The sequence below is a fragment of the Mastacembelus armatus genome, chromosome 11 (assembly GCF_900324485.2).
Source record: "Mastacembelus armatus chromosome 11, fMasArm1.2, whole genome shotgun sequence".
Taxonomy (NCBI): Eukaryota; Metazoa; Chordata; class Actinopteri; order Synbranchiformes; family Mastacembelidae; genus Mastacembelus; species Mastacembelus armatus.
In genome coordinates this window covers 11,164,025-11,187,017 of record NC_046643.1, presented here as the reverse complement: position 1 = coordinate 11,187,017, position 22,993 = coordinate 11,164,025, and the positions used below count along the sequence as shown (strand labels likewise).

The following is a 22,993-nucleotide window of genomic DNA, read 5'->3' as shown; positions in this document are numbered from 1 at the left end:
GACACGGCAATAGGGGCAAAGGGAGACCACTGGACCTCAAGGGCAATGACACAGGGTGTCTAACATCTTTGATGTGATGCAACAGCAGTCACTATTGACTTTTTTTTTTTTTTTTTACCCCACACCCATTCTTATCCTGTTTGTGTTAAAAAGTGTGTGTCTTCAATGGAACATGGTGTTTTAATGTCTGTTATTGCTCAACTTCCACATATCATTTGATCAGCTGCACATGTGTGAATGTCATCAGACAGTGACAGGCAGATGGTAAGTGCACATTTGTGTTTGTGAATGAACAGCATTAGACTTGGACTCAGTTTTAGGGTTAAGGGTAGACTTAGCTTTCAAGGAATAGTTTGACATTGTGAGAAATGCACTTATTTGCTTTCTTGTTGAGAACTTTTAAACTGGAGCAGCTGTTCTGCCTTGGCCTCTGTGTAAAGAGGGAGAGGCAGCTTGGAGGTTGAGTGCGTATGGGTGTAATGTTTGGATGAGGGTTATTTCTGTGACCTGCTGCCAAGGATTTAAGTTTTAATGTTGTATAATCATTAACGTGTGGTACGAGTCATGCTGTAAATGTGCAAGACTACCAGAAGAAGCACATCGTTCCTCCGTCTGTTCATCTGGCATTGTTTTGAAAAGCACCGTTACCTGTCAACACGTCCGTTACACCTACGCTGGACGTCTCTCATACCGAGATGCTGGTAGCTCAGTGTCAATAAGGAAAGAGAGCCACAAATGGACAGAATCTCAGTGGAAAAGAGGCTCCTGATAATCAAAAACATCTTTCTCTTTGCGTGCACAAAATAAGCACTGTATTAACACACACCCACCCACCCTTCAACACCCTTATCTCCACACCCATGACTTCACTTTAATCTTAAGCACCCCACAAAATTTGTTTTACGCTTTTAGATCTGCTTCAAATCTTCTACATAGGCATGATCATAAATAAGTAGTTCTGTCAAAGCATGTTGACAGTGTAGTTCCTCAGAGCATAAAGAAATTATAGCACCGCACTGTGACCACAATACGTGACCACGCTAGATAGGACGCCATGGAAACAAACAAATTGATACAAACAAATCATTCAAAAAAAAAGTGTTTTATTTGCATGGTAGCCATTTTTGAGAAAACAAAGATATCACACATGGTCTCTCTCTGCCTTTGTCTCCCCCCTCCCCCGACTCCTCCGCTCTCCCTCCTCCCCTGCACCCTGCACAGTATGATGACATCACGAACAGCCGGTATAAATCCAGCCAGTAGCGTTGCAGCACAGCCTGTGGTGCAGACTACATCGTCTCAGTCCTCTCTCATTCTGCTGCTTCCCCGCTCACACACCCTCACACAGTCTCTCACACAGTCCCTCACAGCCTCACCTCCATTTACCACTGCAGACATGGCCGAGGCCTTCGTTGGCACATGGAACCTGAAGGAGAGTGACAAATTTGATGAATACATGAAGGAGCTGGGTAAGTGTGTATTTTGAATGTATAATATATGCATGTGAGTGTGTGTGTGTGCGTGCATGCGTGTTTAGCAAGAGAGGATGCAGCACGGGCAGTGCTACATGTGAGCACATGTGAAAATGGGGCTAAGATAAGAAAGACGTTAAGGTGTGTGTTTGTGTTTTAAAATGTTTAAGCAGTTGTTACTACAGGACATAGGAAAACAAGTATGAAGACGGAGGGAGATAATGAATGGGTAAATAAGGGAGGGACCGAGATGGAAAATAAAGGGGAAAAATGGGGGTAGAGGAATAAATGTTGAAATACGAAGAGTTACAGGGAAAGAGAAGGTTAAAAAAAAAGAAAAAGATGAGAAATAAGCGAGGGGAAAAAAGGAAGAGTGGCTGACCGCATGGTCTGTGCTGGGAATGAGGGAGGGGCTCTGGAGGAAAGAAAACCAACCCCACTGTGAGAAACTGAATGGCAAGCAAGTGGTATTCTCACACAGACACTCGAGCATAATGTGGGTGACCTTTGTTGAAAGCTGTTCATTGTTTCAGCCTATGGGAGGAGCTGAATATTAAGATGGGCCCAGTACCAAGGACCTAATGGGGGGGGTGGGGAATGCACAGATAAAGTCAGTGGCTGAAACACATCTGCCACAGTGTTGGTGCTTGTGTACTGGGGACAGGTGCTCTGATTTTTGCCACACTGAAAAAGACACAGAACTGTTGGACTGGGTGCAGGCTGAGGGTGGTGTGTGTCAGCTTTATGCCTGGTGACCTCAGAGCTGTATTACCTGCCTACTCTGGTTCCCATAGAAACTAGAGACCCTTCAACCTCTAACCCCACTCATCCTGATAAATAAGGCGCATATACACACAGTGAGCACACAAGTCATTTTCTGTTGTATTGATTATGGGAAAGTAGCTCTTCCAGCACATGGAGATGAACCGGATTGGCAGCCTGAGCAATAATACATTTTCTGCTTTGGTAGCAAAGGGTGTGAGCCACTGTTAACCAATGAGAGGGGCTCTTTTTATCCCTAAAACTGTCACACACAAACACGTACACCCCCCCCCCAAAAGAAAAGCAGGTAATCGTTTGCACACATACAAGCCCAGACAGGTCAAGGAGACCCTGCAGTGTTTGAAGAACATGCTGCAGGTTGGGAGAGCAGACAAATACAGATTAGAGCAAGTGTCAAATGGAGGAGAGCCAGAGGGCAAACCCATGGCTACTGCTTTAAACATTTAGCAACACATTCCACTTGATATACACACTGGGGTAAAAGTAATCATGGAGGTATTTATACATTGATAATAATATTCAAGTGTCTCTGTAGAGATGGTGATCTTGGTCGTCCACTTGCCTGTAACATAAAATATCCTTAAAGCACATTTGGGTTAGATGTCTTAGAGATGTTTGTTTGACCTTTTTTGTTAAAAGAGAGTCACTGGCATATGTCATTGTTTACAACATCTGACTACAGTGTCACTCCCCAGCACATTACGTAACTGTTGTGTTTTTGTTTTTTGTAGGTGTGGGCTTCGCCACACGTAAAATAGGTAACATGACAAAGCCCACGACTATTATCGCACTGGACGGTGACAAGGTGACGGTGAAGACCCAGAGCTCCTTAAAGACAACAGAGCTTACGTTCAAGCTGGGAGAGGAGTTCGACGAGACCACGGCCGATGACAGGAAGGTTAAGGTGAGGAGTCAGTGGTCAGGTTCCTCAGATAGGAGACTGGATACTTAAGGGCAATACCTCCATTTGGACTTTTACAATGAGTTGCTATGAAACAAGCGTTTTATTTATACCCACAATTTTTGTATAAAAACGCTGAATGTCATAAATGTCTGACAGTGATAATTACAGATATGAGGATGGTGGATGGCTCCCAAATTGCTTTGATTCATCGCAGGTGGGAGCCGTCATTTTTGTTGTGAATGTTAACATGGGGGTCAGGTGCAGTTAAACCGACTTAGTTCTAATGTAAAAGCAAAAACGAGATACAGAAACGTCCTCATTTGAATTTTATCTGGAGGCATTTCCAGCTGCATGAGCAAAACATGCAGAGCTGATCTACAATAACTGTAGGAAGAATCATAAGTGAGAGTACTTACCCCTACGAGTGTTACACCATCATATAAATCACTGTATCACTTTTAGCTGTATGAAATTACAATATGTACGATTTGAAAGAGAAAATAAAACATGACCATCTTATGAATAAAAACCAAATTAGCGGGCAATAAAGCACACCCTCATTTTAATACCTTCAGGGTATTTGCTGCTACAGCCTCACTTGCCCTGGCATGACCAGTAGCTTATAATGGCTAATGTTAGCAAACATTTGATAGATACTGGAATTAAGTACATCAATGAATACATTTACTTAAGTGGTTGACTAACACTAATTTCAGAATTTTAAGCAGTAAACTAAATTTAGCGTAGTTGCATTGCATCAAATAATTATTCATGGTACTACATTTGTTTTCCTCTCTGTCTGCAGTCAATTGTAACAATAGACGGTGGCAAGATGGTGCACATACAGAAGTGGGAGGACAAAGAGACCAGTCTGGTCAGGGAAGTTAATGGCAACAACCTAACACTGGTCAGTGCTCAGGATAAAATGCATATTTTCAATACCTGGATATGTGACTTTGTAGATTTTTAACTTTCTTTTTCTCTCCACCACAGACACTAACACTTGGGGAAGTTGTTTGCACACGGCGCTATGAGAAGGCAGAGTAAAATCTCATGGGGTCCCTGCAACTATCCCAAACCCTGCACTCTAAGCTTTTTAACACTCTCCTAAACCAAACCCCCTGAGGCTGCTGCCAATTCATTTCAGTGTACTTGCATATGTTCAGTATTAACGTTACTGTTTTTCTCATTAGACTGGTGTTCCTTCTACTGTAAGAAACACATAATTGATTCCAGTGATTTGTTGTTTCATTATCTCTTAAATCCCAGGTCTGAATAGTTTTTAAAAAAGATGTGTAATGCATGGTACTTCTGTTAAACCTGGAAAGTGGCAGAATTCTGAAGTTCGACTATTGAGACCTGAAAAATAAAAGTGTTGATAAAATAATTGAATTGGTCCAAGATATTTTTTGTTCAAATGTTGGTGCATGTTGATATGACAGGTACAGAAAGTTTGCTCAATGTGTTTAAAGTTTATTTAACTGAAACTACAGAAACTAAAATGAATGAAATGTTCACTTTTAATTGAAAGTGTCTTTGTTTCATTCAGGAACCATTCAGAGCCGAATGATCTGAGTGGGCCAGAAAATACTTCAGTCTGAACCATTTTTAGCTTGGTGAAACAGTTCAGTAGTGCAACATCTAATAGATCCAGCGCGTGTGACCACATTTTCCAATACAGCTTGTTTTAGAGGGACTCACTGGGAGGTTAATTTTAGTTCCTCTATGAATCCTCCTCCTGAGTGCGGACAGACAATTGTGTATGTTGCCTTCATCTTGGCTAGGTGGGGGGAAAGTTTTGTTAAAGCTTGTACTTGGTTGGCGTGTACTGTTATGTCTAGTACACTTACGTAGGTGAGTGTGTGTGCTTTCTAAATTTGGATCACTCCCTCTGACAGTTGATTGGTGTCATGTGTTGGCTATGGGCTGCCAAGTAGAGGTAGGGTGAGGGGGTGAAAGGCCACCTTTTTCCAATACCTAATGAACTTACCCTGAGCTGAAATGGTCATGAGAGAGTACGAACTTTACACTAGAAATTGTGAAAACAGCCTTCTTCTATCACAAATATAATCACAAACACATATGTGTTTAGAAGTAAAGGAAATAGACAAATTAAGTGAGCAGAAGTGTTAAACCACATAAAGTAATAGATTAATATAAACAATCTTCAGCCTCACGCAGCCACAGATCCAACATAGCAACCGTTTTTCTCTGTGGCAAAATGCAAAATTAAACACAGAATGATCCACATAATAAAATTACATATTGAAATGTCTTGTTTGATCACAATACATGCTAGAAATATTTACATAAAAATTGGCAAAATTCTCCAGCCTGTTTATCATGATCTGTTTAAAATGATGTATAAAAATTTAGAATGATAAATTGGTTATTCCCTTGTAACAGAAATGTTTTCCTGTATGTGGAAAAAATCTTTAAATTACCTGAAGGTCAAATCAAACATTGTTTGATACAAGTTGAGCCAGTATGCAGGTTCCACTTTTTTTTTTTTTTTTTAACTTTTCTGTTGCAATAATGCAAAACAAGCTCACCGTTTGAGCTTGTGCAAACTTGGGAACGTCAATGTTTAGCTCGGCGTATTAAATGTACATCTATTTGGTGCAGGTCAGAGAAAGTAGAAAGTAAGTAACAAAGGAGACTTGAGACTGAGCAAAAAATTGGAGTCATTAAAAAAAAGCTGAATTCACTGCAAATCACTGCGGCAGGAAAAAAAAAGTCACTCCTAAAATCTACATGTAGAAGCCTGAAATCTAGGTCAAAATAGCACAAACAAAATTTTTAATTAATTGATCTCATCATGTCACCTAGTCTTACGCTGAGAAGCAGCACCGTCTATGTACAACTTTAACATGACCCAACCTGTGATCTATGTTGTGTGAATCCTTCAGTCCAGCACTGAGAAAGCAAGGTACATGAACAAAGACATCAAGAGGCTTTTTTTTTTTACCTTTACAAATAAAAATACCTTTAATGGAATTAACAGTTTACATGCACAATGACGGGTGTGTGCATGGTGAGCAGCTCCCTGGAAACAAGATACATAAACGCACCACGAGACGCACATGTAGTACACAACAGCAGGATATCAATCAGGTCATGCTCACTTGTGCTGCATTACGCTTCCTGTTTGTGTCTTTACTACTTCCTGTGTGTGTTCTATATGTGTATTATTTGAAGGATTTTCATGTCAGATCTGCCAAGAGTTGGCTTACTGCCACGCACAATACACTTAATGGATCTGCCAGAGTATTAGACAGTGGATAGCTGTAAACAGTATATGGGTTTCAGGGAGAGCTGCTTGCTGCCGTATTGTTTACACCTATCTGGTTACATATCTGTCTAAACTCCTCCCTCTGTGGGAGAACCACAGGTTACTTTAGGACATGAGAAACTTGTCATTTTGTTGTGCATCTTGTTATATTGTCCTTCTTGACCCCTTTCAAAATGTTAAACTTGATAAGAGGTCTGAATGTACTGCCAATAATATGGAGTGACCATAAGCAAAACTTTCCTTAATTTAAATGGATGGAGGTTTCTATAAGCCGCTAATGGGGGGGGGGGTTATTAAAAGTTACACAGCTGGAAGCCTGTCCTTCCTTCTTTTGCTACCCACTTCTCCTTTTGCATAGCTGATAGCTGTTGTCTCAGCTATGTTTGTGTGATTTATGTTTCTTGTGTTTCTTCTTCTTTTTGTCGTCTCTATCATGAGTGTGGTCACGATGTCTCCTCTTGGTTTTGCATTCACTACTGCTGCTACTGCTGTTGTTGCTTTCGCTGTCTGACTCCTTTCTCTCCCTTTTCCTCTTCTTCTTCATTTTCTTCTCCTGGAGAAGAAGGAAAGGCATTTGTTTGGCAATAAAATATATATGTACAACCATAATGTGGAACTACATAAAAATCAGTTTCAAACCTCAACGCTTTTTTTCATTGTATCACCACTTAACTATACAGACTGCACTTAACAAACCATGCTTTCAACAGTTCTCATGCAGCTGGCTTGGATCTCCCTTTGTAAGCAACCGCTAACGTCTACTGTCCTGTGGAAACTTGTGGGTTATTGCATGAGATGACTCAACAACAACTGAGAAGCACAAAAAGAAAGACAAAAGAGGCCAGAAAAAAGGATGTGTGAGTAAAACAGGACATAAAATACCACCTCACCTTCTTTTTCTTCTTCTTTTTGTCTGAGTCTTGCTCTGCAACTGTTGGTCGGGTCTGCTGCTGTTGCCGCTGTGGCTCTTCATCGTCCTCTTCAGGCAAAAGAGCATACTGCAAGCCCGGAGCAGAGAAACAGTCCTTTGTAAAGTGACCTAGAAGAAAGAGCCAATAAATTATTGAAAAGGCTGCATAAACTGAAAGTGATTTCAAGTAGATTTTTGCATATAAACTTGTAAAAGGAATGAATTCTGCTTCTCTGGTAGTTTTCTCTTTTAAAATGTTACAGGTGATTGTTCATGTTGCTGTCGTACCCTTGCAGCCACATTTTGAACATGTTGTGTTGAGCACAGCTTCCAGTGTGATCTTGTTCGCAGTTTGGTCTTTAAACTGCTTACGTCGCCTTGCGTCCTGCCTGCAATCATACACAGACATTAATAACACACTGCTATTGATCTGTACACCTCTGTATGCATCCATGAAAACATACAGGACAAAACGAAACTATGAGTACTTACTCTGCCATGACATTGTTTGGGTCCAAATCCTGCCCTGTTCCCTGATTGACAGCTTTCATTGAGAAGGACAACTTCACCTTGTCACCCTGAATCTGAAAAGCAGAGGACAGATCTCAGGTCAGCTTGCTTCACCATACTAACATTGTGTGCGTGTGTGTGCGTGTTACCTCTTTTCCAATGACTTTAATCCACACCTGTTCCCCAACATCAACAATCTCTGAGGGGTTGTCAACCCGTGTGGCCGACATCTCACTCACATGTACCAGGCCTGTGTGTTTGTGTAAAAGAACGGGGTTTTGATATTAAATTCTTAATCACACAAGCAACAGAACATTTAAGCACTGGAGTGTAGGTGCTAAATTTATTTCAGCAAACCGTGCTTATTTTGCCCTCCAGTGGTAAAAATGAGAAACTGGTGGACAATCTGTTTTTTGTTTAATGTATGTCTTTTTTAATGGTTTTTAATGTTAGATTTTACAGATTTTTTTGGTGGTGGTGGGAGCTACTTATAATTGAGATTGTGATGATTAGTCAGATTTTTGTCTAAAATGCTCATAATGAAAGTACATACAGATACTTCACTTTCACTCACCTTGCTTCTTGTATCCCGGCAGTCTGACAAAAGCTCCGTATGTTTGAACAGAGACCACTTCTCCCTTGTAGATGTTGTATAGTGGTGGCAGACCATCCAGTCCAACGGGCTCACGATCAGACATTGTCTCAGTGAAGGCAAACCGTAGTTGTCATTAAGCTGAACAAGCAAATTGATAAGAAATATATTTTATTTGTACAACCAAACAAAGAAAAAGAAAGTCTCCTCAACAGAAGAAATAAACAGATTTAGAGCAACAGTTTGGTAGAGTGAAGACTTTTCAAATACACCCTCCCAACTATTCAATTTCTTTAAATCTACGTGAACAAATAATTAGCAATAGCATAAATATATTTCGACATACTAACTTAACGTTAATTTATTTAGTTATATGAAAACTATCTAACCTTATAGCATTTGTATATTATGAATCGGGAACGTCCTGTTTTTGAGAGTGTTTTATGATATGATTGCACAGTGTTTTATTTTAGTAGCTTGTATAGCAGCAGTCAGGCTAACGTTAGCTAGATTAACGCTAACCCCGTTTAATCTGACAGAAACACATAAACAGAATAACTGCATGAATTGTATTAGGTATAAACTCCAGTCTTTAAAGAGGTAAAGCTTTCCCAATGTGACTGGTGGTCAGGAGATAAAACAGAAATTAAAAAAATAGCTACCTTTCGTGTTAGCAGAGCTGACTCAGTTTCACATCCGGTGCAAAGCAGTCTGACAACACGCAAACTGACCAATCAGCGCAGTCGGTGAGAACCTCGACCAATCGCTCGCCTCATAGCCCGGAAGTAGCTGCTCTCTGTTCTTCGTTGGTGCCGTATAGCTCGACGTCCCTGCATGAAAGATATTCAATCATTATTTGTAAAGTAGAGCGCTAAAACTAAACTCTTTTGCTGTGTCTTGTCGACTGGCCTGGGATGATTGAACCTAAGAAGAGAGTAGCGGAAATGGCGGTGGTTCCTACTGCCGTGAAGCGGCCCAGGACGGAGCTGGTGGCGGCGGCTCAGTCCCAGCAACTCGTGGCCGTGGTACGAGAGAAAAATCCGCTGACCAAAACATGTCTTTACTCTGTTGGGTCTACATGTGTTTTTAGGGATATATAACGCAGTAACTATATAGATAAACGGGAAAGGAAAGCAGCATTAGCTTACATTGTTTAAACTAAGGTTACAGGATGTACCGTAATATATTTATTTCCCATTCAGCCGTACTGGCAAATGCACGTATATTCAGTACTTTAAGGTAAAGTCCGGCTTGGCGGTTATCTCGATTTTTGGACTTAGAAAAAGTTTCTTCAATAAAATTTAAATAATACCTAAAAATACAGGTTGCAGTCAATTATGATAAACATTAAGTGGATCTTAAACATGACTAATAGATTCTATTAAGTAGTCTAATACAGCACTCGTGCAATAACTTCATGAAAATTATAATGTTGAGTTGTTGTTGTAGAGGTGTTGGTTGAATTGAGATATGATGAGAGAGTCACTCCTATTATAGGTGTGAACAAAATAGAATCAGTAAGCAGGTACTATGAAGAAGGATGTAGAGTATACTACAGTTTTACAAGTCACCCTGCCCTAACCTCAGAATAAGACTATATTTGACTGCTGTTTTGTCTCCCATAGGGTCCCCCACGAAGCTCCAGCCTGCAGTCTCCCATTATGTTGATGTCTGGCCATGAGGGCGAGGTCTACTGTTGCAAATTCCACCCGAATGGGGCCACGCTAGCCTCCTCAGGATTTGACCGACTTATATGTAATTTAAAAAAAAAAATGCAGACAATCCCTGCATGTCAATTAAAACATAAATTTACTCCTAGTTATTGTGCCTGTTTCATCGTACACTCTGTTTCTTTGCTACAGTGCTGTGGAATGTGTATGGAGACTGTGAAAATTATGCCACTCTGAAGGGTCATAGTGGAGCGGTGATGGAGCTGCACTACAACACAGATGGCAGGTATGAATGATCATAGTGTCAGTGGCATAGTCTTTTGCACAGACGTTTGTCTAAATAACAAGCTGAATTAGTAAAATTAATAGCATAAGCTTGAAGTTGTGTGTTAGCAAGGAGAACTATTTTCTGTAGTGTGACAGTAGTTGGCTTTATCAAAGCAGTATTGGCTATCAGTATTGGCTATAGACAGCTTTAGTTTCATAGATGGAAGAAACATAGTCATCAATAGTTGATTGTTCTAAAACCAAACTACTATGTTTTTGTAATCACTGGAGAGGAACAGGAGTAAACACTGGAACAGTCATTTCTAATTTAATAAAGTTTTCGCTTGGAGAGTTGGGCAACTCATGTGTTAAACCTTTTTATGTTGTTTTATTTGTCGTGGGATGTGTTAGGCAAAACACATTTTTTTTTGTTTTGTGTTTCAGTGTACTGTTTTCAGCAAGCACAGACAAGACTGTTGGCGTGTGGGACAGTGAAACAGGTGAGAGAATCAAGCGTCTGAAGGGTCACACTTCCTTCGTTAACACCTGCTACCCTGCCCGCCGGGGGCCCCAGCTTGTCTGTACCGGCAGTGACGATGGGACAGTCAAGGTGAGACTTCCAACTGCCAATTAATTTTACATAAACGAACTGACCTGTTGGAAGATTTAACTCACAAATATTCACCAGTCTCCATCATAAAGTCTGATTTTGAAAATGATTGATTTGTTACTAATTTATTTCAAATCCTTCAGTTCATTAGTTGATCTCATCAGGCATGTGTCTTTCTATATTTGTTTTTCACTGTGGAAGCTGTGGGACATCCGTAAGAAAGGGGCGATCCACACTTTCCAAAACACCTACCAGGTGCTGGCTGTGACCTTCAATGACACAAGTGATCAGATTTTGTCGGGAGGCATCGACAATGACATCAAGGTACTGGCGTCCAGCATCAGTAGAAATAATACTGTTTTGGAAATTCATGTGTGTTCAAACTTACTGATAAATATTTTATTAGTTAGGTCATTAGTTGAAATAGCTGCAAACTTTAACAGGTATACATACTGTAAATAAAAGTATAATATACTACCAAAAACAGTGTACAGGTATATCAGTCACAATAAGTTGACATGTTGCCAACATTTTTGAGAGTGTTTCAACCCTACCTGGTATGAGTAAAAGTAGCTCATTTCAGTGTGCTGTGAAACAATATGTGTCAGGTGCTGTCAAAGTCTATAAAACTGCAAATTCACTGTTTTCTTTTATAATGATGGTCACGAATTACATTAGTGTTTTTGTGTCTCATTTTGTTACCTACCTTTGGGTTACAAACCCTGCTCCAGACTCTTCTGTGATTTTGTAGTTATGTGCTGTGAGAACATCACTTTTTTTATCACAGAAAATCATGATTAGGGTTTTTGTTTCTCTAAATAGAAATGTATTTTCCAGTGACATACCAGCAGAAACCTAGCATTTGCTCTCTATATATGTCTTTTTGTTAAAATGCAGTTAATAGCTGTTGTTTGTGCTGTGCAGGTGTGGGACCTGAGGCAGAATAAGCTGATCTACAATATGCATGGCCACAGTGACTCAGTAACTGGACTCAGCTTGAGCTCTGAGGGATCTTACCTTCTGTCAAACTCCATGGACAACACTGGTAGGATATCTGTTTAAGAAAATACTTGTTACTGGATCATAACAGTTAATCTTCTCTAATTTGGCACTTGTTTGACTTTTACCTTTGTCTTTGGGTAGTGCGAATTTGGGATGTTCGACCATTTGCACCAAAGGAAAGGTGTGTGAAGATTTTCCAGGGGAATGTTCACAACTTCGAAAAGGTAACATAACCAGCTGTAGTCCAGGGCACATAGAGTTTACTTGCATCAAAGAGGTTAATACAGCTGATTGCCATATGCCAGAGTCATTTTCTCTGTGATAGAGACAAAATATTAACTTCTATAAAGGAATCAACATATGTTACTTGAATCAATATGCGTCTGACATGTTGTAATCATCCCATGAAATGACACAGTCTGGAACTTTGCGTCTAAGTCCCTAACAGCTGCAGTGCTGTTGGCAGTGTTTACTCCTGCAGTCGACCATGGTTGCATGACATTCTCGCTTGCTGTCACACTCTCCTGCCTCTCCCATCACTCTCTGCTGTCCTTTCTAATAAAGAAAAAGCTCAGCTTTCATTGAATTGTGGTAATAGCATTGTGCATGTAAAATTATTGAGTCATGTTGCTAATGCAGTTTCAAACATCTGTTCCCATCTTTCAGAATTTGCTGAGGTGCTCCTGGTCTACTGATGGCAGTAAGATAGCTGCAGGCTCAGCTGACAGGTGAGAAGAAACCGCACACACTCACCCATTAGCTAGAGACAAATGTAATACTTTATCATCTGGTCAGGTAATGCTTGTTGTCACAGTAAGGAGTTAAAGTCCTGATGTCACCCCCTCTCACTGATTAGTTATATCAGTCTTTTTGAAAAAGTGAAACTTGTTCCAGCTGTTTATTAGTAACATTTTGTCTGTTAAAGGAGGAACCTTCTTTATCTTTAGGATAGCAAACAACTTTATTCGTCAAATGGGAGGAAAATTGCCTTCAGCTCACTAAAACATAATAAAAAATAAAATTTGGAAATAAAACATTTTGTGCTTTCATTTAAGCTTAGTTACGCTTGTATGACATAAACTTTATTGGCATTTCAACAAACATTGTTAGTGATTTGCTTTGGTGACCTTACAGTGGAATGGGACATACGCAGTGATATTAAAAACGTCTACCCACCAATCCATTATCTGTATCACGTATGTAGTGGGTTGCAGAGCCAATCCCAGCTGAAACTGAGCAAAAGGGAGGTTACACTCTGGACAGGTTGCCAGTTTCTCACAACATTAAAAACAACATACTAATAATAAACCAATATAAATAATTAAATTTTAAAATACCATGATGATGTTGGTGTGGTATTAAATGTAAAGATGGGCTAAAGTGAGATACTTTAGGTGCAGGAGGTTGATCTGTAAATCACAAGGTAAATAACTCAAATAATAAAATGCAAAACACAAATAAAAAAGGCAGCCAACTTAAAAAAATGTGCCTTAAACTGTGAAAGTTTTACCATTCAAGAGTGGAAAAGCCTTGGCCTAATTGGTAAACCTGACTATATAAAATGATTATAGCTCTCATGAAGATTTGAAACAAATCACTAACTTAATTCTGAATTATCATAGTAACTCAGTTTTGACCATATCCCTATTATCTACTAATGCTGTTTCTTTTATGTATTTTTTTAGTTGTAATGTCTGCTGTTTAAAATGTCTACACTCTTTGGCCCAGTCTAGTTCCTACAAGCCTGGACTTGCCTTACCCATTCACCATAAACCCTCAGTTGGCCAAGGCTTGTGGGAAATGGTATTCACATGTAAATGCCAGTAGGGTGATCTTATTTCTCAAACAGACCATTGAATTTCTAGTTTCACTTTGGCTTTCATGCATTCTGTGTTAAACTACAAACAGCAGCATAAGTTAGAACAAAAATTAAAAAAAAATGTCAGTAGTCATTCTGCTTTACATGTCAGATTATCTCACATTAGCTTTTGTTTACTTTGTGTTTTTAGATTTGTGTACATTTGGGACACCACATCCCGCAGAATCCTGTACAAACTGCCAGGCCACGCTGGCTCTGTCAATGAAGTGGTCTTCCACCCAGAGGAGCCTATAGGTGAGTGGAGTAGCTGTCTAATTACACATGTTAAGGAATCCAGATATTTGCAGACTTACTTTTTTATTTTTTACTAAAACACGTTAAGATGGGAGTGGGCAGTATGTGGAAGCAATCTTGTTTTTCTGTCTGTTCAATGTAAATTGATATAACTGTAATTTCACTTTTCTCATTGTCCCTCCAAACAGTGCTCTCTGGCTCCAGTGATAAACGGCTCTACATTGGTGAAATTCAGTAGTGTGTGTTGTATGTGTGTTGTATGTGTGTTGTGTGTGTGTGTGTGTGTGTGTGTGTGTGTGCGCGCGCAACACCAAGCAAGTGTCCTGCCTTGACGTAGGATGGGTGGTGTTCAGAAGAAGTGGGTTTAGGAGTCTGTAATTTCATGTGCTTCAGCTCGTCTCAGAACAACCCCAGGACGTTTCAAGTTTATTATGCTCAGCCACAACAGCCTCCACAATGATTTGTTTTTTATTCTGATCTGTTTCTTATAATAAACCTTACTGCAAAAAGAGTTTAGTAGATTATTTTGTCATCGTGAGGCTTTCCTGTATTTATAGTAGTTGAACCAGCTGTGAAACAGGCAGGTTGTAGGATATAACTGCTTATGTCCTAATAAAACAACCAGTCCGTTACTACGTTTACAACCATGTATCTGTCTTAACACAGCAGGAAATGAACCTGACCTTCTTCATTAAGTCTTAATTTCTTTGAAATTAACATCCTGTGTCTGGGCAGACACTATAGGGGAAAAAGTTCTGTTTTTATTGTGTAAATCACGTGTATTCAAATATACTAGAAACTGCATCTCTGTGCTCTACTCAAGCCTTTATTTTCTGTCCTGCATTTACATCGTGTTTTTTTTCCACAGTTGTGGAAGTTTTAACTTTTTTGATAGTTTACATATTGTATTGTCTCATTGTTTACTCGAGGCATTGTTGTTTTTTAATCTGCCTTCCTGTTGTAAAGAGATGAACTCAGCTAATGATTTAAGAAAGGCTGAGAAAAAAAATATAAAAATTAAAACAGTATAAAAAGTAGTTAAAAGTAGATCTGTTTTAAATGTTTATTTTAGAAACGTGCGGCCTGAAGTGACTGTACTTCACTAACATTTCATGGTGTTTTTTATAGATTGTCATGTGGCCTCGCGATAACAACCTCAGCGGTCCTTATCGGTCCTTTCTATCAGAGATCTTTACTGACCAGGCCAAGCGGCTAAACTGGTCCGCAGATTTCGCGGAATAACCGCAGGCTGCGTGAGCCCCGTGTCTTTGTGCTCCTCCTGAACGCCTCCCTCGCGGGGCTACCGCTCCTCCGCACGCACCCACGCACGCACGCGTGCACGTGGAGCTGCAGAATCCATGCGGCTCCTCCTCGAGGGGGTCGCGGTGACTGAGCCCCCACCCCCCTTCTCTCTCTCTATCTGCCCCCCCCGGCTCCTCCTGCGCCCGCCCCAGCACCGATTGTTGACAAAAGACTCTGCGAGACGGAGCGAAGGATCCCAGCGACCGGTACCGGTGAACAGGTCCGCCCGTTAACCTGCCTTCTTACTCCGAACAGCTAGTGGAGAAGAGGATCGGGTCCACGGGGCTGAGGGGGACGAGGACTCTTCCGCTCCTGGAAAACCGTGAGTTACAGCGGGTTGCTTTGTGTCCGTAGCGGACCAAATGCAGCCAAACGTTAGCCGTAGTAACACTGCGGGGCCGGTCCCCGCCGCCCCCGTGTGATCCGGTATCATATGATGCTCTTTTAAGTCTGCAGCCCGGGGCCCATTATGACAGCTTTCCGTCTCTCTTTGTGCCTTTGTGTGTCCCCTCTCCCGGAAGGTGTGGCCGAGGTGATTCGCTCGTCGGCGGTGGTCGGACCGCAGCAGGCCGGCGTGAAGGGGACGCCCCCACCCCCTCCTTATCCTCTCCTTCCTGAAAACCGCCCGCGATTGGTATTTACCGACAAAACCAGCGGCCACGATGGGTCGGTCACTGTGAGGGGGAGCGCCAGACCAGCGTTGCGGGAGGCGGAGGCGGCGGCCTTGGGCAGGTCTATTTAGCCGGGAATGGTGTGAGCTGAGGCGGCCAGGCAGACTGGATCTGACCGGGGACCCGTCATTCCCCCGGAGCCTCCGCGGCTCCAAGCCGCGTCCTGAGCCCTCCAAGATGGGGAAGTGCGACGGAAGATGCACGCTGCTGGTGATATGTTCACTGCAGCTGGTGGGTTTCTGTGCGTGTGTGTGTGTGTGTGAGTGGGTGCTCGGCCAAAGTTGCCCCATGAAGACATAATTAAAGCAGCGTGCTTCAGACCCGCACATTGTAATCAGCCATTTTTCCCCAGCCTCTCTACAGTCAGAGTAAAAAGCTTGGAGCTGCAGCTGCTGGGGGGCCACGCCACATTACAGGCGAGGCTGTGCGTGTCTTTGAAGCAGAGGGAGCAGGACAGGGGGGCGCTTTGGTGTCAGGGTGGCCTGTGTGTCTGTAGAGAGAGGGGTGATAGAAGAACCATGTGAATGTTAAGCACAAGAGGGACAAGGAGGCCCTGTTCACCATCTGGTCTCCATTCTGGAGTTAAAGTTAGCTGAACCCACAAATAGCTTAAGACTGTTCCACTAAGATGTAATGTGTAATATGAGACAGCATCATCTAGTCATGTAGTGAGTATGATGCAGGCGTGGACGGCAGCCGTGTGGGCTGTTAGTCCACAGGCTTTTGTTTGTGCGGCTGATGAGTTGTTGTGGCAGGGGGATCCAGCCCATAGATTCTCATTAGTTTAGGGGAGCTTTTGGGGGGTGCTCCTCTTTTATAGTCTCTGGACTGGCTGGTGCTCTAGTTAGTTACCATGGAAACAACTGCGGCAGACCTGTGTATGTGTGTCCCTGTCACTGTGTGTGTGTGTGTGAAACCTTGTGAGTGTTGTATTTGCATATGTTTGCGCTCGTGCGTGTTTGTATGTAGGTGGATATTCCTCTGAAGTGTGACCACCCTTCCCCCCGTCTCATAGGTGGCAGCCCTCCAGAGGCAGGTGTTTGACTTTCTGGGCTACCAATGGGCACCCATCCTGGCCAACTTCCTGCACATTATGGCTGTCATCCTGGGCATGTTCGGCACTGTGCAGTTTCGCTTCAGATACCTCATCTTTGTAAGTATATGCTTCACATTTACTTTAAATCGGTGAAGCCTGAGACGGTGTGTGTGGTTACTTTGATACTTTGTCTGTTTGGCAGTATGCAGTGTGGCTGGTCCTTTGGGTGGGCTGGAACTCCTTCATCATCTGTTTCTACCTGGAGGTTGGAAACCTGTCTCAGGTGAGTTCTGTGTGTTCATGCCTATGTTTATGTTTTAGCGCTGGAATGATTAGTCATTTGATTCTCAGGAATAAGAACTTGCTAACAATTTCGATAACTATCGATGTGATGAAGTGAGTGGCTCCTAAACTTTTTGGCTAGTGACCTCTTACAAAAACCTGAAGCAATTAGTTAATTAACCAATTGAGATAATAATTGGTAGATTAATTGATAATGACAATAACCATTGGATACAGCTTCTTCTTGTTACAGTCTGCATTTTATCTACATATCAATACTATTTTACACCCAAAGGGATTTTTTTTCTCTCACTCAGCAATAATAGGAAAAAGAAGAGAATGAGAAAAAACCCAGTTAGACAAATAAAGCGTCCCCATCTTATAAGCAACTAGAAGTCCTAACAACAACAACATGATTTTAACATGTAATCGACAAAAGTATCAGCAATGAGAATAATAGTTGTAGCACTTCTTTTATTAAAATGTGCATGTTTGTGTCTTCAGGACAGGGACTTTCTCATGACGTTCAACACATCCCTCCATCGTTCGTGGTGGATGGAGCACGGTCCTGGTTGCCTGGTAACTCCAGTGCTAGACTCTCGCTTGGCCCCTGATGACCACCATGTCATTACTGTCTCCGGGTGTCTCCTTGACTACCAGTACATCGAGGTGTTGAGTTCAGCAATTCAGATCCTCTTGGCTGTACGTATTTATCATATACACTCACACAAACAATAAGTCAGCAGTGACTCAGCCTAAACAACAACAGTAATCTTATTTCTACCTGTCTCTTCTCAAACAGCTCTTTGGCTTTGTATACGCCTGCTACGTGAGCAAAGTCTTCCAGGATGACGAGGACAGCTGTAAGTGCACAGTCCTTTTTCTGGCACCTCATTCAGCCGATTAGATTTACTTGGGTTATGTTTTTAAGGCATTTGTGGTAAAGCTCCATGGCTTTGGATGTGAGCGCTCATAGCCCATAGTTTTGTCCCACCTGAGTCATTTTGAGAGATATCACTGCAGAGGGTTCACTCTGGTTGAACTTAGAGCTCCATCTGAAGGGAGTATTAGAGGTTTCTGCCAAAATATTCCCACAGTCAGTGTCCATCCGCCTGCTGGGTAGTGCTTGTCTGTTGGCTTGGGTGTGTCATCTGGTTGTCTGAAGGGTTCCTCTCCTGTGAGTTTGTTATTCTTGCTTACAAGTCCTGTTTTTACGGTATGACATCATAAGTTTGATTTCCTGGAAAAGGATGGGCATGCTGTGTCATCATTATGTGTGTGTCATATTATAGCGCTAATGATGAAATAACAATGACATGCAATGCCATTACTTTTTATTTGTGGTTTATTAATAATACATCCAGACCAGCACTGGAATTTTGAGGCTGATACTTATAATATAATATAATTTTTAGAGTTAAAAGAAAAATTCAGTAGAGATTTATCCTGATTTTTTTTTTTTTTTTTTTTTTACATAAACACATTACGTAAGATTCCTTTAAATTTGTTTTTTAAACGAATTGTGACAAACATATGTACTGAGCAGATTTATCAGTTAAAATATAAACTTGTTGGTGCTTTATGGGCCAGGAAATATTGAACGTAACAGCCATGTTGTTTCTAAATCAATTCAAACATATGGTTCTACTCAGAAAATTCTTGTTCTATATATAAATCCACCAATAACAGAGGGTTCAGTTGGCCTTTTAAAAAAATCAATGTCATGTACAATTCACCATTTACAGACAGGAAAGTGCTTATGATTTGACAGAAGGATTACCTGTGACAACAAGTTTCAGTGACTGAACACACAGTGTGAAGGGTGAATTGCATGATGTTAACCTCTGCGGATGGCACCCAAGACATCCATTGCTTACAAAGCAGGACAAAATAGCAAGATTCAGGTTTGCTCTAGCACCTGAAAAGAAGCCTGATTATTATTGGCAGCACATATTTTTGGTCAGATGAAGCCAAAATAAATCTGTTTGGATCAGATGGTGCAGCATGTCTGGAGTGGACCTGTCTAGCTCTGATTAATAACAAATTTACAACTGCATGTAAAGTCATGTCTTAGCTTAAGAAACAGCTCAGGACGTTTGTTTTTGTTTTTCAGCTGGCATCACATAAATTTATCCCTTTGAATCGATTAGAACAGTGTATCAGTGACATAGACGCAGTCACAGTGAATAAGTATAAACTTATATTGAAAGCAATATGATACCATCTGATGCCTTAATACATTTTCATGCCAAAATACAATCTGATTTTGAAAAATGACACTATATTTAAAAAAAAAGATTTAAGGGAACGTGGAATGAAATCTCTTTTTCTCTTTCTTCTTTTAAAGTTGATTTCATTGGTGGTTTTGACTCTTACGGCTACCAGCCTCCTCAGAAGTCCTCTCATCTGCAACTGCAGCCTCTATACACGTGAGTTACAAATATACATGCAGATACAGATATATTACATATATCTTTCTCCAAATGTCTGTTCCTTAATTTTGTATCCTATTGTTCAATGTTTGCCTTTCAAGGGTCGCTCCAATGATTAAGTATTTAGTTGGAGGGGGCTCACAGATTTGAAAAAATGGACAAAACTAATGCAGAGGAAGGCAAAATATCATTTGGACATTTGCATTTCCCAAAATACACCTCAGCACCTCCTAAATGCTCATTTCTTTTAAATCCCAAACCCTCACATTGTAACACAGTCTTTAAAGTGACACAGTTCACTTTACAGACTCAATGGTGCAATGACAAGCAAACTGAACTTCATTTGAAAAAAATCATTGGAGCACCCCATTCATGAAATCTGTATGTGCAGCATACAGTAACATTAATGCCTGTGAATCCTCTTGATGTCTTTCCTCTCTGCATCTCAGGGCTGGTTAACTGTTGGTAGCGCCCCCTTCAGGCCAAACCCTGACGGTGTCACTGTGGATGGAACGCAGCAGTCGCCTTGATTACACTCACTCTGTATGTCACAGTTTACCTGAGGAATGGACTTGACCCCACCCAGAGGGAGAGATGTCTGTGTGTGTGTGTGTGTGTGTGTGTGTGTGTGTGTGTGCGTGCGTGCGTGTGTGTGTGTGCGTGTGCGCACGCATGCGTATGTGTGCGTATGTGTATGTGTTCCTGTGTCTGAGAATGAGAAACACAGCCCTGATTAGAATGTACAGAGCTCAGGGAAGAACCAGCATGCCAGGTGGTGCGATGAGATGAAGGCGAAGGAGGGAGTAGGGGTGGGGAAGAGAGGTACAGAGAACAAGAGCTGGGGACACCTCTGTCAAATCACAGAGGACACACTTCATTAAACTGCCAGCTCTCAACACTCCCACAAGTATGTGCGTATGTGTGTAATGTATGTGTGTGTGACTGTGTAACTCCACAGGACTAGCTGGTGCTCTGTGGTTGCACCCTGGACTCTCACCACGTGGTGCCCCTGTGAATTTAGTTTTTTTGGTTTCTTGTGTGTATGTGGGCGGGAGGGTGGGGGGTGGGGAGGGGGCTGATTTCACATAACTAAAAGAGGCACGGCTCGTACCTGTTTATGTTTTAGGATGTGGTGATGTCAATCTAGAGCAGTTTTACAATTCCCGGTCCCAAAGCCATCTTTCCTTCTTCCTGTGCCATTACAATCACTGTTGACAGTCAGGCTTTTTATTTTGCAGCTCAGGCCTGGTGAGTTAATGAAGCAAGTGCAACAGAAAGGACGAACTATTTAAAGGATAGGGCTGGCAATGCTTTATGTATTAAAAAAAACACACACAGAACCCACGAAAAGACCAAAACCAACAGTAAGAAAATTAAAAAATATTACCGTACTTATTCTTTGCACAAGTAAAAGGTCAAGGTCCAGTGTCAGATTATTTAGTTTTCAGGAAGATAAATGCAGCCTTGTGTACATTTGATGCTGTTCATTAGGGATGTAAATGGCTTTGGGATCTGGCATTAGTGTGTCTGTGGGGGGGGGGCAGTGGGGATACTGTGCATGTAAATAACCAGCCAATGATTGTTTTGTTGGTTCCATTTAGAACAGGGAGGGTTCCATTAGGGGGTGGGTGGGACTGGAGTAGAGGGGTACACATCAGAGATTTTCTTCATACCTGATTCTCTTGTTCTGTCTTTTTGGATATCCTCTTGCTGCATACTTTTAACCCATCTGCAGCTCACGCTCCCGATCATCTTTCTCACTAACTACATACTACACCCCTGCAGCTTATTTGCTGATCTCCACCGGAGCATGGCAATAAAGAAGAAAATATATCATGAACATGCACAGTGACATGCTCTGAGTACTTTTTGCAGATGTAATTGGAAACAGGAAGAGGGAAGGAGGGAGGCAGGTATGAAGTGAGGACCATACTGGGTGTAAAGTGAAGCTTGAAATAATAAAACTACACTTTCTACATTAAATATGACATTTGTTGGCACATTTGTCTCAATGAGAATGGCTGAAGGTTAAATAGGTTGAGTGCTTCCCTTTGATTACATTATGTTAATATGGGATTATGAGGCACAGAACTACAATTTCTCCAGATTAGTTTTAGAAGATTATACAAATAGCACACTCTGGTGAGAAGCTATTGTATAATGAGGACATGGTTTGTCAAAACAATGCAATGCAATTCACCGAAAATCACCCTAACATTACAAAAATAGCACGATACTTATAAAAAGGGATTTCTTTTACTTCCTGCAGTACTAAAGAGTAAATCACTGTTCAGTTTATAATGATAAATTCGTTTTAACGCTTTCTGCCAGCAAACACCAAACAAACCTAATGCAACTAACTTTTTAAAACTGAAGAATATAGAAATAAGAACTAAAAACAGACAAAACTGTGTAGGTGGAAGTGGGTTATTGCACTATAAATCATTTTAAATATGTTCAACTTAAAAACATAAGTTTAATGTAGCTTTAGATAACTTCAGAAGTTAGATAACTGAATTTATGGCTGAAGAACTAGTCCACCATGCAGTTATGAGTTTCAAAAAATAGAAAACTAATTGAATATCTAAATTTCAACTGAACCTGAGTAAAAAAAAAACTGAGTTAACATAAGATATTAGACACCATGTAGGGCTACTCTCAGTATTCATTGAATGAAAATAAAAAGTGTAGGGACTGAATTCAATACTAAACTTCATGTTTCACATTTCCATTATTTAGAGATTAATGATGATGATGATGTGATTATTTATTAATCCTTCTGGATTAATAACAATTCTCTATCTATCTGAATGGTGCCTTCAAATTATAAGTCTGTAAAAGCTTAAAATATCTGTGCATGCTGGGAGAAAAGTCTACTGATATGATCTTTTAACAATTTAAAGAGTTTGGTTAACTGCAGTATTTTCACCCAATTACTCATTTTAGTGAAAAGACAAGTTAACAACTCGTGTTTATGCTTTTTAAAGTGGATTGAAAATGAAAAACAAGACATTTTAACTGAATTAACAACTCTTCACTATTTACCCTACATTAAGCAGAAATCTGTGTCTGAGGTGCAAAAAATACATACAGCTATTTCCTGGACCATAGAGCACCACCAAGTTTATATTTATGTAGATATAAG

The 22,993-nt window shown here is 40.9% G+C and overlaps 4 protein-coding genes across 4 annotated transcripts; 3 read left to right on the top strand and 1 right to left on the bottom strand.

The window, feature by feature from the left end:
* The first annotated feature begins 1,221 nt into the window (after positions 1–1,221).
* On the top strand, positions 1,222–4,265 carry fabp3 (fatty acid binding protein 3, muscle and heart). The gene is made up of 4 exons (XM_026299628.1): positions 1,222–1,469; positions 2,987–3,159; positions 3,965–4,066; positions 4,153–4,265. The coding sequence occupies exons 1-4, from the start codon at positions 1,223–1,225 to the stop codon at positions 4,204–4,206; spliced, it is 576 nt and encodes a 191-aa protein (XP_026155413.1). The 5' UTR covers position 1,222; the 3' UTR covers positions 4,207–4,265.
* A 1,855-nt stretch (positions 4,266–6,120) lies between these two features.
* On the bottom strand, positions 6,121–9,234 carry zcchc17 (zinc finger, CCHC domain containing 17). The gene is made up of 7 exons (XM_026299629.1): positions 9,126–9,234; positions 8,446–8,604; positions 8,021–8,121; positions 7,854–7,945; positions 7,650–7,750; positions 7,342–7,490; positions 6,121–7,004 (listed from the first exon to the last, which is right to left on the bottom strand). Exons 2-7 carry the CDS (start codon positions 8,567–8,569, stop codon positions 6,825–6,827), a joined length of 747 nt encoding a protein of 248 aa, XP_026155414.1. The 5' UTR covers positions 8,570–8,604; positions 9,126–9,234; the 3' UTR covers positions 6,121–6,824.
* A 5-nt stretch (positions 9,235–9,239) lies between these two features.
* snrnp40 (small nuclear ribonucleoprotein 40 (U5)) lies at positions 9,240–14,929 on the top strand. Its single transcript, XM_026299627.1, has 10 exons — positions 9,240–9,488; positions 10,089–10,218; positions 10,326–10,419; positions 10,845–11,010; positions 11,212–11,334; positions 11,935–12,055; positions 12,154–12,236; positions 12,679–12,740; positions 14,022–14,125; positions 14,314–14,929. The coding sequence occupies exons 1-10, from the start codon at positions 9,378–9,380 to the stop codon at positions 14,361–14,363; spliced, it is 1,044 nt and encodes a 347-aa protein (XP_026155412.1). The 5' UTR covers positions 9,240–9,377; the 3' UTR covers positions 14,364–14,929.
* Positions 14,930–15,363: 434 nt separating this feature from the next.
* Positions 15,364–20,883, top strand: nkain1 (sodium/potassium transporting ATPase interacting 1). The gene is made up of 8 exons (XM_026299630.1): positions 15,364–15,749; positions 15,949–16,329; positions 17,114–17,251; positions 17,337–17,417; positions 17,921–18,118; positions 18,219–18,279; positions 19,764–19,845; positions 20,298–20,883. Exons 2-8 carry the CDS (start codon positions 16,276–16,278, stop codon positions 20,305–20,307), a joined length of 624 nt encoding a protein of 207 aa, XP_026155415.1. The 5' UTR covers positions 15,364–15,749; positions 15,949–16,275; the 3' UTR covers positions 20,308–20,883.
* The last annotated feature ends 2,110 nt before the right edge of the window (positions 20,884–22,993 follow it).